The sequence below is a fragment of the Homalodisca vitripennis genome, chromosome 2 (genome assembly GCF_021130785.1).
Source record: "Homalodisca vitripennis isolate AUS2020 chromosome 2, UT_GWSS_2.1, whole genome shotgun sequence".
Lineage (NCBI taxonomy): Eukaryota > Metazoa > Arthropoda > Insecta > Hemiptera > Cicadellidae > Homalodisca > Homalodisca vitripennis.
Window position 1 is genome coordinate 225,093,575 of NC_060208.1, and position 18,774 is coordinate 225,112,348.

The 18,774-nt window shown below is 32.7% G+C and overlaps 1 protein-coding gene across 1 annotated transcript in view; it reads right to left on the reverse strand.

The window, feature by feature from the left end:
- Positions 1-9,335: 9,335 nt before the first annotated feature.
- The window catches only part of LOC124356016 (dnaJ homolog subfamily C member 13-like), an 81,563-nt gene continuing 72,124 nt past the window's right edge, over positions 9,336-18,774 (reverse strand). The window contains 3 exon segments of the mRNA XM_046807162.1: positions 9,336-9,791; positions 11,902-12,142; positions 13,519-13,659. Of these exon segments, the coding sequence (XP_046663118.1) occupies positions 9,703-9,791; positions 11,902-12,142; positions 13,519-13,659 (471 nt within the window). The 3' untranslated portion in view covers positions 9,336-9,702.

The window sequence follows — 18,774 nt, forward strand, 5'->3', positions numbered from 1 at the left end:
GTGTCACCAATACTTGAGACATACTCCTTGAATTCTTGTGTAAGTTGGAAATTTTCAAAGTCTTCATCTTTTATTCTTGTATTCCAAAGAGTAAGTCCATTAAAAAAGCAACATTTCTGATCTCAATGAAAACAGCCTACTCAACACGTTACCCGGGACAGCCATCTCACTTCGGTGTGGAGTAGCAAATGTTTGTGCAGGGCTCCTACCTCTTCACACAAGTTTTCAAGTAATTTACTCTGCAATGGTCGACTCTTGACGTAGTTAACAACTTTGATAGCCTCAGCCAAAACTTGACGCAAGTCATCCGGCATTCCTTTAGCTGCCAAAGCTTGTCTATGTAAAAAAATGCATTCAGTTTGCATTTGGCATTAACGTTTTCAACCTGGCAATCAATCCGCTGTTTTTACCCGAAAGGGCTCTTGCACCATCACTACAAATTGAAACACATTTGTTCTAATCAATTTCAAATAGTTCAGTTGCCTCGATGAACACTTTAAAAAGACTTTCACCTGTGGCATGGTCTGGCAAAGATTTGCAAAATAATACATTTTCCTTAATAGAGTGACCGCAATCATACCTAATAAAACACAAAAACTGAGCACAGTTAGCAATCAAGCAATGTCAGTTGATTCGTCGCATTGAATCGAAAAAAAACGTGCTTTCATTTATTTGCATCTTTAGCTGGTTCTGAACATCTTTCACCATGTCTGATATTCGTCGTGACACAGTGTCATTTGATAGTGGGATTTTTTTTAGCTTGTCAGCTTCTTGAGGATTAATCATATTTGAAACCATATCGATTGCGACGGGAAGAATTAATTCATCAGCAATGGTATGTGGTTTCCCCACTTTAGCAATCTTTAGCGCTACCTCGTACGAAGCTTTGAGGGCATTTTTGCTAACATCAGTATGAATTTTAATATTTACCTGTTGACTGCGAAGGGACAGCAGTTTTCTCTGGAAAAACTCGACTGGTTTGTTTTTCAGCGCAGAATGCTTAGTTTCAAGATGACGCCTCATTTTTGAAGGTTTCATGCTTTCAACTGATAAAACTTCACTACAAATAACACACTGAGGTTTGTTTTCAAGTTCAGTAAAACCAAACTGTAGATATGCATTATCATACTTTCGGCATTTTGGTTTTGAGACTTCGGAACTACTTTTGCTACATGAAGCTTCTCTTTTTAAAAACTTATCCATTATTAATACTAAAACGTGAGTGTTCAATTTGAAGATCAAAGTACGCACTATTTCTCAAGACGTCAGGCAGTCGACTGGCACACTGGCACAGTGGCTTGTCGGAGGACGAATTGCGCCGTGCGATGGCTGCGCGCGCAGCTCCATGTCAGGCTGTTTTCCGCGGCTTTAACCACGCGTCAGTTCTGTAAATACACTGCGCACAGTTATTGCCTGCTTTGATATTGAAATTGAAAATGATTAAAATTACTTTCGTTACATTTATTACCGGATCGTTTATTAATTATTAAGAAATTAGTGCTCACTAACGTTTTTATATAGTTTTGAATAGTATTTTTTATGTTTTTTAAAACTAATTATTGCTGTCTTTTTGCATACAAAGGCTTACTTTACGATGTTACAAGAAGGGGGTCGCCAAAATTCTCAACCTAAAAAGGGGGTCGCAGCGTTGAAAAGGTTGAGAACCACTGCCTTAAGGTTTTTGACACCAAAGAAGATTGGTTCCAATTCTCAAATGTAGTGTAAATTTATGTAACACATAATAATGGCAAATATTCTAAAACATGTATCTTTTAAATGATCCATTGACAGTAATAAAACTTAATCGGTAAATTGATAAGATGGTGAATTGCATTCTGGTGTTAATTTTATGTTCTAATCACATTGCTTTGTTTAAATCCATAATTTTATATTTGGAATAATAACAATTTCTCAACATAAACATTCAAACAGTATTATTTAATGACTCTTTATTCTGGTTTAAAAGGAAATTTTATTTTTAATATATATTTTTTATTTTCTTTAATTGTATGGGATTCTCTACAGGAAATGTAGTGAGTAGTCTTTGAACAATAGTTGCATATTAATTTGTCTATGTAACATAAGTAATTAATATTTAACAGTTATATATTATGTTAATCAAGAAGGAATTTACTATGTATAATAACACTTTCAACCCCAGGTATCTATCCCCACACTTCTACAGTAAGTGTACAGGAGGCGTGTAACTGTGCTCATGACCTTGGCCAATGTGCATGGTGGTGAGGTATGTTGATGGGGAGAACTGGATACTATTCTGGAAGCATAGACCAGGCACTGCCACCACTTCCCTTCCCCCGCTCGCTGGTGATTATACACAGACCGATGTTTTTGCGCATGATTGTTTAACTTTGGCCTGCTCCGGTTGTGTGCACAGTTAAATGCATCCTACTGTAAATATGATTGACATTAATCTTCTTGTGGAGCTGAGAGTTAAAAGGGCTAATTAAAAAACAAGTAAAATGCTTAGTTTCCGTGAATTGTGCTAAATTATTGGCTGAGCGTTAGTGAAGCATATTCCTGGGGCTGGAAAAATGTCATTTCTGTCCGCACGACATCTCGAAAGAAACTGGCATATAGACTTGAAATTTTGCATGTACCTTCATTTATATATTAGCATAAATGAGGTTGATGATAGAGAATGTCACTCCATGGCATTGGGCTGAGCGTTAGCAAATACTTTTACATTGGTCTTATGGGTAACCATGATGGCAACAAGAAAATAGTAGTATAAATACACTAGTAAACAAGTAGAGTACAACTGTATGAGATTTTAAACATATTTTTGTTCATAGAGTAAAAACAACAAATAATAGAGTGGAAATCAATACTAAAAGTCGGCGACAAGATTTGATTTCCACGCACTCTTGCGTTGTCACACCCTCTCTAACTCGCAGGAACTTTTATTAACACTGATATGAAACCTAGCTCAGTGTATCATGTGTCAAAATATAACGACAAATATTTCATCTATATACTCGTACTTGAAGTTTTGCATGAACCACTCCTACATGGAGCATGTATTAATGATTTTTGTATTAATTAAAACCTAAAATATTTTGTAAAGAATGAAATAATGCTCATTTGATAAAAACATTTTTCATTTTACAAGCAAAATATTCTTTGTTTCAAGTTTGAAAGGATAATAGGATTTAGGACATTTGCCATTGTTATGTCCATTTCGTAGCGTATAACAATGGCAAATGTCAGAAATCCTATTATTCTTACCAACATATGTTAACAGGGTTAGAAAGATGCTTAGCGTTTACGATCATCTTCCTCTTGATATACTTCAGATAAAGGTATACATTTGATGTTGTCAGAATACTTCATTATGAAAAGATAGAAATGTCATGCAGTTTCAGAACACCACCATCTAAATTATGGCAGTTTCCCTCAGTATTTAGAGGATTATTAAACAAAAAGGTTAAATCTCATCCCCATTTTTCAACCATCCAAAATATTTCCAGAGCTTTCAATATTCTTCCGAAAAGTACACCATACGAGTAAAAGTTATGCAAAATTTTATTTTTACTAGATAAATTTGTTTAGATTTGTATAAACTTGAAAATTTTCATTCAATTTCTTAAACTTTGTTACTGAGCTATATATGATGACAATCGGTTAACCCATAAATGCTTTTTGAAACACACTTATGCTTACTTGTTATCTGCAGTACATTTTACCCAAATGTTTAATTTGTAATGTTTATATATAACAACTTTTTTAAAACCAAATTAAAGCATCAGATTTAATTTAAACATCAAACTTTCCCTTTCATTGACTCTGCATTAACGCTCAATATGAAATTATATAAAAAAGTAGTTTAGTTTTAAAGATCGCGAATACAAACAAATATTTTTACAATTCTAGGGATTTCTTTGTTCTAAAACTCCTTTCCTAGAACCTACAATTAATTCAAATTCAATTGGTATTTACCTAAAATGAAGAAACATTTTTACGCAAAACGTAAAAGAATACAATCTGTGTATTAGCTCAGTTATATCTACAGACACTTATATACAAGGTGGATAGCACAACAACAAATTGTTATAAATACATTTTATTTTGTTTACATCTCAGCTATTTATTTACATAAGTAACAAATACATAAATGCAACACATCCACTAGGCCTTATCTTCAGTCACAGTCTAGATAAGATGTGTCCAACAGAATACGAATGGTTAACATAATGTCTTTTAGGAATTAATATTGTAATATATAAATATAAAGATAGAATATAAAATGTAAGATTCAACAAACACAACAACAAGTATGAACGTAGTTAAGGTTGAAGAGGCACTCACGCGACATTGTTTGTATGTACAGTCTTAATAATTAATTATACATTGTAGTAACACTTTGTTATTTACAAGCTAACATGTACAGAAGTTGAATTCCCACAAAAATAAGTTACATACAGTAGAATCTGATTTGGCAGTTGTAAATCAAGATATTTTGTACACAGCTTACAGACAGGTTTGGTTCACAGAGCGATACAACGGGGTGATGGAGTCATACAACACGGAAGATTGGTAATTGTATTGCTAAAAACTTACAAATGAACGTTTCTAAGAGGAAAAATAATAATGGACTGGATAAATAGCTCAAGTTTGAAAAGGGCTATGAGCCAAGATAAGACAATTCGTTGACAGGAAACCAAAAAAAGCTTATCTAAATGGAGAACTTGTAAAGTTAAACAAAGTCACAGTTCACTTTTCTATGGTTACTATTTATTTATTTTTACGCACTAAATGTTCTATCTTTCATATGTCACTATATGAACATGGGTCTTCAATGTTTAGTTTCAATCTGTCTGTCCGTACGTGTTTTTTTATAAAAATATTAATATCTTAAAAATTAGTAGATTACATTATACCAAATTTGGCTCAAAATGTTTATGGTCACAAGATCAGTAACTGCAAAAAATATTATATATTATCTTTAATATTTTCAAAACAACGACTATTAAAACTTTTTAACTTTGAATATCTTAAAAACTAGCAATTTTTCTCAAACATTACAAGAATAACATTTTTTAGAAAATTTGATCACAAATTTAATAACACCAAATTTATTTAAACTGAGTAATATATAACTGATTTAGAGCAGATTTACTGTGACAAAACATGTCCCTCATCGAGGTCCTCAGCAAATATCCAACAATACAAAAACTGAATAAACGGCAGCTCCGGAATATCTAATGACTTTTGTAAGTTTTTGTATTTATAATCCAAAAGAATTTAAATACAAACCTTTCAGGCTTACCTAAGGACAGCGTAGTGTCAAATATTTGGTGTTAGTGGAAGTTATTTTAATATCTGTTGTTTTAGGTTTTTATTTTACTAAAATAAAGTTACACCAGTCAGCTGTCTTTCCCATAAAACAGCTGATCTATGTTGTTTTTAATTATAAAAACATTGTTGTCTGAACATTAATGTTAGATTTGGCTAACTGTTTATTATTCTAGGCAACAGTTAACCTAGTTACAGTAACCTTTATTTCGTTGTTTTGAATCAAAGAAAGCATTACTGTAAAAAAAGCATTTTATTACTGTTAATTAAGACGTTTCTCATTATTATTGTTTATAAAGAAATTTATTGTTGTTAATACATTTTTTATAATACTGCTATAGGCTTTTAAAATTTATTTAGATAAAACACACGTTACTTCGCAACAAATCTTAATGTACTTCATTGCTTTAAATAAAAACTCAGATGTAAAGGGAATATGTATCAGATATTCTGGAGCTGCCATTAATTCACTTTTATATTGTTGGTTATTCGCTGAGAACGTTAATTATATTATTATTTATTATGTAATTTAAGTAATTTTGAATGTAAATTTGGAATAAAGTTCTCTAAAAAAGGTTATTCTTATAATTCTTGAGAAAAATTGCTAGTTTTTAAGATATTCAAAGTTAAAAAGTTTTAATGGCCGCCATCTACAAAATATTAAAGATCATAATAATAATATTTTTGGCAGTAACTGACCTATTTACAATAAACATTTGAACTAAATTTGGAATACATAATTTAATCTATTAGTTTTTAAGATATTAATATATGTATTTATAAAAAACAAACAAAGGCAGACTGATGGGAAACTAAGCATTGAAGACCCAAGTTCATATCGTGAGAAGTGTTTTTTTCTTGACCTGAGTAATAATGTGGCACACCTTTGTCCAGAAAGTTACGGGACACCCTGTATAATAAAACAATGTTGGACAGTAAGTCGTACATTATTATAATTGACAAGTTTAAATAATTGTAGTTATTAGGGAAATAACACATTAGTAAAATAAAAATAGATTGTTGTGTTATGCTTTCTTTAAATATTTTAAAAGAAGAGATTAGTCTCCTTTCGGATCTTAATCTACTCACTCCCAAAGTTCCACACCTCAGACTATGTGGCAATTAGCTTTTTCGTAACATAAAACAGTAACTTATTAAAAAATATATCATTCTAATATACATATTTTTATATATATATATATATATATAAAATGATATATATATATATATATATTAGAATGATATATTTTTTAATAAATATATATATATATATATATATATATATATATATATGAGTAATGTTTAGGCTTCGATTAAGTTGTTGTGATTCCCAGTGTAGATTTCTGTATTTTAACTCCGAATTAAAAATTGCATGTAACTTATTGCCAAAATCCTTTTTAATAATGTTTATTACTTAAGCCAAATGTATGTAATACTTACTCGTAGAGCAATTTACACTAGAGTTAATATAGCCCCTCCATACTGATTTTAAGTAATGCGTCGAAATAAGTAAATAACAAATTAATCAAGTATATTGTGACTTTATAATGTGTAACTTCACTAGTGTACCACTCAGGAGAGTTTTGCTGGTTTCCTTTTCTTTATCTATGAACGGGGTAGAGAATTTATTGCTCCAAGTTTTGAGAAAGACTGGAAAGGCTAGTCACACGATAGCATTGAGCAAACATTTTTACACACTGAACAGCAAAAAAAAATGGTAAACCTATAAGCTACTGATGTACTGAACTTGCTGGCCTGTAAAGGTAATCAGATTTAACTGTTAAGCTGATTGTACGTTGTGTTGCAATAAATAAAATAGTCTTCAAATATGTCGGCTTGTTCCTTGGCCGTTTATATATAAACACAGAATATACTAAAACAAGGGTCTGAATATTTTCATTATCTAGACGTTTGCTTGTATAAACATTTGTGGAAAATATTAAAAATAATTATAATTTATCAACATACATACCATATAACACTGAAATCTTTCAAAATATATATTTTTACATTGCTTATTAGTATTTTCCTAATTTTAAGAGACCAAGTGATTTATTACGTTCTTCTTCAGCAATATTATACTGTATAAAAAAAAAAAAAAAAACAGTTTTAGTCAAAAGCTCCACTTAAGTTTTTTAAGTAGATTGGAATGATATATGAAATAATATAGATAAACCCAAAAAAAAAAATATTTCTTTTTCAAGACAATTCAAAAAACTGAGAAAAATCAGAGTAGCAACGATTCCAATAAGGCAGTAAAAAAATACTGTATATTTTATATTGATATAAAGTAAAGAAATATTTATTTAAGTGATACGTACATGAAGCATTTATGTATGTTTATATGTTTTGGTTAAAAAAAAATTAATTTCAAGTAAATATATTTTATTAAAGACGGATTACTTAGACGTGAAACGGGCCCTAGTTGCGCAGTTGACAAATTTAACAGCGCGCATGCACGACGCAGATAGTCAGTTCATTGTTATCATCAGCGCTTAAAACAAACACAGCAAGTGCTTCGGTTTCGATAACTGTACAAAAACTGAAAAAATAATATAGGCGTACAATGTTTATATGGAGAAGCAGTAATCCGGAGTGTTATGGTAACAAAGTACAATGAAAGCCTAGACACGCAACGATATCTGCAATAGTGCTAGTAAGTTAGTCCACCAGCCGCACCTGCCTTGCGCTTCCCCTTACCCAACCTAGCCCTCACACCACCTCACCACTCCATGCGCAAACCGTTTCATGTCTAAATAATCTATCTATACTTTTGAATATTTTCTCATAAAATATATGGATAAAAAGACAGCCAGAGGATGATAAACCTATTTATACACTTGATTTTAACATAATATTTGTTTAGTTTTCCCAAAAAGGAGTAAGTATTCTACAGTTTTTAAAAAGACATCTTGAATATCAAGCAAATGTTCGTGAGGAAACCAATAATACACCAGCATCGATTATTATGTTACTTCAAATGAGCTAATCTCTCGTTGCCTTATTAAAAAAAATTGTAAACTAACGAACAAGGTCAAGATCGACAGAGTATACAAGGTTGACGCATCAGGATACGTCAGACGTTCATGTAGATGGTGGCAGTGAAGTCAAGCACCTGTGGCTTCCATTGGCCCGCTTAACACATTATTTGTACAGTACCGCTTAACACATTGTTCAATTCACAGGTTCCTTTGTTCTATTTGAATCGGACACATGGAGGAAACCATTTATATATTTTTTTTAAGTGTTGTGAAATCAATTAACTGTGTATATATAAGTTTTTAACAGTATCATATTTTTATTTCAAATTCATGGCCAGAAAGCTATTGTGTGATAACTTCCACAGTTCCTTCCATAGACCCATTTTCAGACAGCTGGGACGTGATACGAAAGCACCAACCTTATATACTCTACAAAACTTTTTTTTCGCTACACAGGGCTTATATAATCCAACACAATTATTTTTACAATTTACTACCCTTTTTATATTATAACTTTTCTACTTTAAAATAGTTTTTTCTACAACACTTTTAACTTTTATTATTATAAAAACTCCCCAATTTAAGATATGTTCAAGATATTTTTCACCTTCTCCAAGATCAGTTAAATGGTAACATTAGTCGTTGCCACAAATAGACATTAAGCACAATTGGTAAGTTTAAGTATTTTTAAATGTGGTTTAAATATATAAACAGAACATAAAATTCTACATTGTATAACTTTTCTATTAACGGTACTGTTGTATCACTAATGATTTTGTTTTGAACAAACATTTAGTGCTCCATAATTTGGATATCCTTTCTCATGAACATGGTACTGCAACAGGACAAAAAACAATATTATTATTAAAAATCCACACAAATTAGTGTTATACATGGAGTTTGGATCAGATGAGATTACTTTGACTTACATTAGCCGAAAATAACAAAATTAATTGAGTATTATTTTAATAAATCGGTCAAAGAGAACCTTAACTTAACAGTTAATATCACAATGGATATTACAACTCTATAAACCATACATACACATTAACCAAATCTATAATTGAATTCATAAAAAGAATTACAATATTACAGTAAGTGTAAAGCATTGCTTTCTATAAACATACAGAGATTAAAATAAAAACTACATATAATGAAGAATAAGCAAGAAAATAATAACATAGCGATATACAGATTCTTTGTCACACAAAGAACGATTTCACATACTTTAAGACGATATTTATAAAATTAATCAATTCCTAACTAGTAAGCAAATTAATAGGATGTTCCCTTAATTTCTAAATAAATCACTGTACACTCAAAATCACAGGTTGGGTGGGCGTGGATATCACAAGGTGGCTCAGCAGACGAGGGGGAGGGGGAAAGGAGAATGTGGAGGGGGCAGGTCTCAGCTGGTGTCCGTCTCCAGAGGAGGGGGGGAGTTGGGTAGTGTCTGGGAACTGCCTTGTGTTAGGTATCCTGCAGTCATCGGCACTCCTGAAACAGGTACATTGTAATAGTTACTTCTGTGCCAAACATACTATTAATATTATAAACATGAATAACAATGACTTGTTAAATTGGTAAACAGTATAGCTTAAAATTTAAGATATTTTGAAGTTATCAAATGTTAATTTATTTAACTTAATGATCCCAGAGATGAAATTACTCAAAGGTTAGACTGTTCATTAGGAAAGCCGATAATTATACAGTATATACGAGGGCTATTCAGAAAGTAAGGAACATTTCCACCTGACACCATCATGTGTGTGCCAATCACATATATATTGGTGTGCTTGTGCTCTGCACCTCAGTCAGCGTCGTTGTGACAACAGCAACATCTCTGCACAATTTGAAATGTGTGCTGCAATTAAAAATCCCACCAGTTGTGAAGTGAATTGTTTTTTGTTGGCAGAAAACTTAAAACTGATAGAAATTTATTTGGAACTGTGTGAAATGTATGGTAACAACAAAATGACTGAAAGTTCAGTTTAAAATTGGCAGAATAAACGTTGATGATCAAGAGAAGAGTGGACGTCTGAGCATTGTGACTGACGGTCTGGTTGTCAAAGTTGACAAAAAGATTTGTGAACTGGGGCAGCTTTCACGTTTTTGATGCCTACTACAGTCATGGTGATACACTACTGGATCAAATCGTAACAGGAGATGAAACCTGAGTGAAATATGTAAGTTGTGAGACAAAATTACACTCCATGGAGTCGGGGCACACAACAGCGTTCTGAGACAGGTGAGGTGTTCTTCTCATTGATTTTCTTGAGCGTGGTGCAACAATAAACTCTAAGCAGTACTGTCAAACATTGCAAAACCTTAAGAGAGCTGTCAAAAACAAATGTAAAGGAAAATTGTCATCCGACCTCACACAGCAAACTGTATGTAAGGACTTTAACTCATTCAACTGGGAAGTTTTTCCTCATCCCCCCTGAAGTCCTGATCTTGCTCCAAGTGATTTTCACTTGTTCCTGAAAATGAAGACCTGGCTAGCAACACAGCATTTGACAATGATGAAGAGCTCCAGTTACGTGTCACTGAGTGGCTGAGATCACAGGCAGCAGAATTCTGTGACAGGAATTTCAAAGCTTGTCCACCGTTATGATAAGTGCCTGAATTTGTGTGAGGATTATGTAGTAAAGTGGTATTTTAGACCTCCTTTCATATGTATATAATAAAATGTTTTTATTGTACTTGGTTTTCTAAATTCCAAAATGTTACTTATTTTCTGGATAGCCCTCGTACACATCTAGTTGTGACTAAATTTTACTTTAATGTTATTCTTTTAAATTATTGTTTTTTATTTATAGTGAGTTTTTGATGTACTCACAAGTACGTAACTATATGATGTTACGTGCTTGTTTATATAGTTTTAACTTAGTATTAAAGAACTCTGAATCTTAGGGGTGGATATCTGTGTATTCTCATAAATGATGGCTAAACCAATAAGCCAATCTAATTTCAAATTCAGTAAAATAATTTGAATATTTGTTTAAATTAAGTAAGCTTAATACATGAATTTTAGAAATAACCAGATTTAGTTATATGTAAAACATTATTGGATTATTATTATACTTGTGACCCAAATATTACAACATTTTGTGTTGACTCATAATATATTGTTTCAACTTTGAAACAAATTGAAAATCTTAATGTATTGTGACACCATTCTGATCTCTAATATTACGAGTAAGGAAATGGAGATTAAAGGATATAGTTTATAAAATAACTCATTATAAAATTTCTATAACATTTTACTGACATCAGTTAAAAAAAGCTTCAATAAATAATTTTTATTTGATTCAAAAAATGAACTCTACATCTTATTTTGTTGTATGCAAATTATTCTCTACATAACATTAACTAAAAAGACATAAGAAACTATTTGTAATAACTTTGTTTTGCTTCAAATACATCCAATTATTACATGCTATTCACTTTCGGTACAGAATACTTGATAAATATTGTTCTTTTTGTGTATGCTTACTTCATAAGGTCCTCAAAGGTTTGTCCGGTTAAAACAAATTCTTTGCTATCCTAAAATGAAAGCATATAAAATAAAGATAAACTCTCTAAATAAAATATAGTAGCATTATACCTGTGAGATAGTTCTGTGTGGGTGCGTTGGTGATGAAGAGATCGTGATTTTGCTGACTGTAGTTGGTCCACACCTGGGAGTTATTGAGAATGGCCGACACCTGAGCCCCGTACAATACACTCTGACACATGGATTTGAGGGCCTTTACTACCAGTGCTTTACTGCGGGCGGCATGTTCCATCTTGTCTAACCGTCCATCGAGCAACCCAAGCAGGTACGGCACTAGTTCTACGTCCAGCGCCTGTTACAACACGACACAAAGATAACTTGGCACTTCGCTCATTGATTTTACGTAATTTTGAAATTTAGTTGATCCATATAAAAATTATTAACTCTTAGAGAGCAAGACCCTTTGGGAATAAACTTGTCTACATACTGTGGATGACATATTTAGTGATATAAGTGTTGTATATTACTTTGATCCTTGACATGAATTTCAGTTTTAAAGCTACCGTTGTTTATAAAACATTCACATACGGAAATGTCACTACATTTTTTATGGTTTTCAAGGTGAAATTAAGTGCTGAAAAATATTTAATTATTTTTTAAATAATATCAGTAATTTCATTCTACTATTTAAAATAAGAAAGATGTCATCAATATAACGAAACCAAGACAATGAATGAAAATATAGGAGAATAAAGGAGGCATTTTTGTCCCACACTGCTGTGTCTTTTACTTGAAAAAATGTTTTGCCTAGAAACTTAAGAATTAAATAAAACAACTGCATTATGGTGGCAACAAATTAAAATTATATTTGCCAGTACCTTAACATCACAAAAATAAAACCTTCAGTGTCATTTTCTGTTATCACATGTATTGGTAAATCTGAATGTGTTTTTGAGTGTGGAATTGACTTTCACTTAATATAGTAACACTAAAACTCCCATATAAAAATGGATTGTGTTTGGACTTTCTGTCCGGATACAATAAAAACACATTATTAAAATATTCTATTAAAACTAATTATTTTAAAAGTAATCCTGTTTAGTTTCATTTTAATTCATTTGATTGAAGAAAATGTACTCAAACTGAAACTCAAATTGTTTCTATTTAAAACAGTATACACAGTGAAATAGTGTCAATTTTTTAAAAAAAGCTATACTAGTAAAAGCTATATTAATAAAAAGTTACATTACTCGTATTTTAGTTTATAACCTTTTTTCATTTCAATAATTATGTTCTTATATCTAAATATTTATATGCTCATTATCAACCTTTACCGTTAAGTCAGAACTCCTCAATACTGTAACGGTTTTCTGACAAGAGAAGTTTCTTTAATCCCTTACCAAAAGCATCCCCACTCTCCTGCCTCAGCCGCTCCAGCAATGAATTGTAAAGTCTGACTCAATTATAAACGAGCTGATATTCGTTTTTGAAAAACGTGGTCCTATGTTTTGGAATTCTGAGATTTAGTTCATTGCGGAGATGGTGCTCACTAAAAATGGCAGTGTCAAAAAGATTAATATTCTTCTGAACAAACAAAGCTATATATAGAATGTATATGGCGGTACGCAATGAATATACAATATCTGAACTTGTGATGATACAAGTTTTATAGCCATTCACAACCTTTAATATAATTAAAATAACCTAACATTTCTCTGTTCTTGTTACCTGTTTGACGAGAGGATCTTTGTTGGCTAAGAACAGTCGTGCCATAGTGTCACAGCCTAGTACCACCAACTCTGCGTTCTCCTTCATGGTCATCTGGATAGGCCTCAGCACATCAGTCTGCCCCATGCTACCAATACAGACCTGCAACATCACGAGCAGATTGTGCTAATAATACACTTTACACACGATCTTGTCATGTTTTGTTATAATCACATTTCAGTACCACTCACAAAGTACACACATTGACAGGATTAATAAATACACTTTGCTTTACCGAGGCCTTCCAGGGACATCTTCACGTCATGGCATCTGGTCATCGATAAGGAGAGGGAAGACGGAAACAGGTGGTTGGTCGGCCTCGGCTGGTTTATTTGCTAATCAGTGGTACCAACATTATACATTTTCTATTTGAAAATAATACAACTGTATATCAATATACTACATTTCCTCTCCCTTAGCTTTTTTGACTACACTGATTTCATAAGTTTTAACACATTCGAGTCTACGCTCGAGCCAGACTCGAGCGCCATTGTTTAAACCCCCGGCCGGCGCTCAAGCGTCACTCGAGCACAGCTTTGCCGATTGATATACGGAGTTGCTCGAGTGATATTCGAGTGCCGTCTGCTGCATTAGAAAGCCAGCTTAGATGGTTAGTTCAGAAAAACTCCGCTAGGCGCTACTACGTCATACCCGCTTGAGGCTTTTGTTTATCTAATGACGTGGCCTGGCGCGTCGTCTGTCTGTCTACGACAACAATAATTTTTTTAGCATTTGAAATTTTTTTGGCAATTAAAATTATTTGTAAATATTTATAAAGTAAATGCCTTTAAAAAAATTGAAATTACTTGTTTTATTTATTCAAAAGTTAGTTTACAAGAAACACAAGACATGCGGGAGTTTTTATTTTTCTTCAAAAAACATAACTTTTGAAGTTAAAAAAAAAATTAATTACATTTTATAGGAATACAGTTTTGCATATAAATTTAAAGAGGAAAGATAGAACTTTCAATAAAATATAATATCATATACATAATATTTAACAGTTTTCTAAAAAAAAATCTGAAAAAACCAATGAATTTATGCAGACCAGGCTATGAAAACAGCAAATAGCAAGCCAGACTCCAATGTGTTAACAATTTATAGCAACACAGGTACGTAAACAATACAAAGTAACACATAATAATATTAACATTAAATAAATGTGAAATAACATATTCTATTAATACTTATATACTATTTTAAGTTGTTGTTGTCTGATTGTGTTATATTTGTCACTGGTATTTTATATTTGTTATTTACTGATTGATACTTATTTTTTTGTTAAATCTATTTATATTTTTGATATTTTTTTAAAATTTATAATACTCTATTGCTGTTTTGATAATTATTTGTTTGTTAAATCTATTTACATATTTATGCTTGTTGATATTTTGAATATTGTTTGTTGATCTTACTGTTTTGGGTTGTTCATGGAGATAGACAGTGTTCTGGCCAAAAATTGATATTTTATATTTAATATTTTATCATTTATATATTTATTTATTTGTTAAAACTTAACATATTTATGCTTGTTAATTTTTTACCTCGTTTTTGTGAGATGGTTCTTGTTAAAATCTGGATTGTATAAGTAGTAAATAAGTATATGTTATGGACTGATAGTAAGAGTATAGTATTTGTGCACCATGGTGGAAGAAACATAAAAATAAGAAAAAACATTGAATTGCCAACTGCATGTATATTTTGTTTAATGTATTGCATTATATTGTAATAATAAGTCACACGTGCTTCCAAGCACCTGACTCTGTAAATTTATGTAAATTTTTTAAATAAAGGTTTTTGTAAACTCTGTAAACATAATATTAGAACAACCATTAATATATTCAGTAAGTTTAACTTTTCTAATTGTCTACGCTCTAGTGCTTCTTTTGGACTATGACCTGTTACCAGTTGTTGTGGACTAGGAATAGTTGTGGTGACATCATTCAGAGTCATATGGTGTTATAAATATAAAGCATTTAATTTCTAGTCAATTTAAAAATATCATTTGAGTACGACTCATCCCACCAAGTACATTTCATAAATCTTTGGCCAAATAATTGTACAGGTTCACGTTGGTATGTCTAAATCAAAAGGTACAGGTTTGTATTCTGCCACAAGTTGTGATGTCAAATGCTACGATTCTGTATTAAATGTAGATAAATTTACACTCCACTTTAGTGATACCAAAAGATTGGGTTTAATTATAAATAATTAAACATACTTAACATAATTATGAAGGGTCAAACATACAAGTCACTATGTTAAATATATGGGTCACTAGGTTATATATGTACGTCACTAGGTCACTAAATTTCCTTTAGTACAAAATACTAATTTTAATTTGCATCAATCAAAATTTTGGTTTTAAAATGAATTCCATATCATATAAAGTGTTTCTAGTCAAAGTCTCATTAGTTATAATAGGTTGGTTACTAATGAATATTTTTTATTTTTATTTATTTATTTTATTGCACATATTCATAGAGAACAGAGCAAAGGGTCACTTGTGTTAGTATTACAATTTGTGTTCAATTCAGTGTCTGTTATTACAAGATGCTGGTTCTCCATTGGGTGAACTCTTGTACGGTGTAGTGTGGACGCTCCAGAAGCCAGCATTTTAAGGAAGATTTGAAGTTCTTCTCTGGAAGCTTCCTCAAGGATTCGGGCAGTTTGTTGAAAAACAGCGCTCCTCTGTACAACGGTTTTTTTTCTCAAACAAGCTCAGATGGTGCTGATTGAGGAGGAAGTTGCTCCTGTTTCTGGTGCTGTAGGGTGGATGGTTGTCACCAGTTTCTTGCTTGGCCTGTTCTTATTGCAAAGAGGATTGTTTCTTGGATGTAGATGTTTTACCACAGTCCAAGATTCCCCAACTCCCTGAAGGCAGCTCGACACGAGTCTAGTGGTCCTAGTTCTTTTAGAATCCTAATAGCACTTTTTTGGATAATAAGTTACCCGTTGAAGGTTTGCGATTGTCGTGCTTCCCCAGACGATCAGACCATATCTCAGGTGAGATTCTAACAGGGAGTAGTAAGCTGTTAAAGCTACTCGGGTGCTGCTGATTTGTTTTCATTCTCCGTACTGCATATAGGCTGCTGTTAAGTTTGTGACAGAGTTGGTTTATATGGGGTTCCCAAGAGAGATTTTGATCTAAGATTATTCCAAGGTATTTTCCTGTTTCTATTGTTGTTATTTCTGGGACGCCCATGGAAGTTGTTTGGTCTAGCTGTGAAAATTAATTGCTGTGTCTTCGAGTCATTTAAAACCCAGATCGTTGAGACAGCAGTATTGTTTTGCCTGGTTATATGGCAATAAAAAGAGTCTATGTCGAGTTGGTCCTTGTCCTTATTTGCTGAAATCAGAGCTGTGTCATCAGCGTAACATTACTATTTTGCAGTAGTCCTTAAAGATAGTCTGAGAAGTCATTAGTTACTAGAATGTAGAAAACAGGTCCGAGTACGGAGCCTTGAGGTACTCCTCTGCTCACTGATAGTTGTTCGGATTTTACTTTCTTCACAGTACTGTTCTCCATATGAGTGATTTCGACTACCTGCTTCCTGTTGCTTAAATAGCTCTTGAACCAGTCTAGTTCCTTGTTAGTGACTCCCAGATACTGCAGCTTTTGTTAGGATAAGTTTGTGATCCAGACAGTCAAATGCCTTACTGAAGTCCAACAATATACTTGAGGCGATCTGTCCTTTTTCCAGTTTGTCTATTATGGCTTCTATTAGTTGGGCTATTGCTGTTGAGGTGGATCTGTCTTTCACAAAAGCCATGTTGTCTAGATGTAAGGAGATTATGCTGTTTGAGATGTCCCAGAAGTCTACTTCGTACTACATGTTTCCAAAATTTTAGAAAATGTTGATATGAGAGAGGATTGGCCTGTAACTGGTGGCTTCATTTGCTTGCTCCGATTTATACTTTGGGTAAATTCTTGAGAGTTTCAGATTCACTGGGAAATGTTCCTTGGGAGAGTGATTTATTGACAACTATTGTCAGTGGGGATGATGATTTCGTGTTTGCATTGTTTTAATTAGTTTGGAGGAGATCTCATCCTCACCTGTTGATGTTTTTGGTTTTAACGAGTCAATTATTGTTTCAATTTCTAGTTCATCTGTTTCAAAAAAATTTAATTTTGGAATTTGGAGCAGGTTATTTAGTTCTATTGTAGATGTTGGTGTTGGGTCTATTTCCATTTTTGTTAAGTGTTCTGTCAGGGGTTGTAGCAAAGAAGTTATTCAAATGGTTGGCAATGACCTTTGGAGAATTCGAGATGTCTTCGTTTATTCTCAAACATTCCAGTTGATTTTTTGGTTGATTTTTCTTTTCTTTCATTATTTATAACTCTCCACATGGCTTTTGATTTGTTGTCAGACCTGTCTATATAAGCTGAGTTTGCACTGTTTTCGAAGTGTTTTGAGTTTTTTGATCGTAAGTTTTTTTCCTTCGAGCTGTTTCTTTTTTATCATCAGGGTGACCAGTGATGAGTTCTCTGTTCAGTGGCCTCCAAGTACAGCATTTTTAGAGTCTGACTTTCGCTGTCCCCAAATATTTTTGGTTGAAATTTCTTCTATTTCTTTATTATCTTGAGAGGGCACGCTATGTTCATAGCAGATTGAAGGATTCCATTGAATGCTTTGTATCCAGCTTCCGTGTCCTCAGTAAGTATGACTTGTGACCAATCTTGTGCTTGAAGATTGAGCTTCAGTTCCTGCACTATTCGTGTAGTGAATTGTCTTCTCTGTGATTGGTTCAGTGTTTGCTTTGTCATATCGGTGATGATAGTACATAGCTGTGCAGTGTGGTCCGAGAGAACCTGTTTTTTTGCACTCTAGTAGTTATTAGTGTTTCCTCCGGTGTTTGTACAGACAAAAATCTATAGAGTTCCGACTATGACTAGTTATTCTGGTTGGAGGTAGTTGAAGCCTTCTCAAGCCGTAGCTAAAGGAGCATTTCATCCAGAGTTCTTTTGTCGCAACTGTCAACCAGGTTTGTCAACATTTACATCTCCCATCACCAGTATCGGGTCATTTATGTTTACGATTTTTGTCTAGTTCCGGATGATAAAAAGTTTATTGCGTTTTCCAAGTTGCTGCAAGGTGGCTTGTATACGCTTAGTAGGTGAAGAAATTTTTGTTTAAGCTCAATTTTCAGAAGAATTACTTTCGCATATAAGTTCTGATGTAAGTTCTTGATATAGATGTTACTGCTATTTCGTTT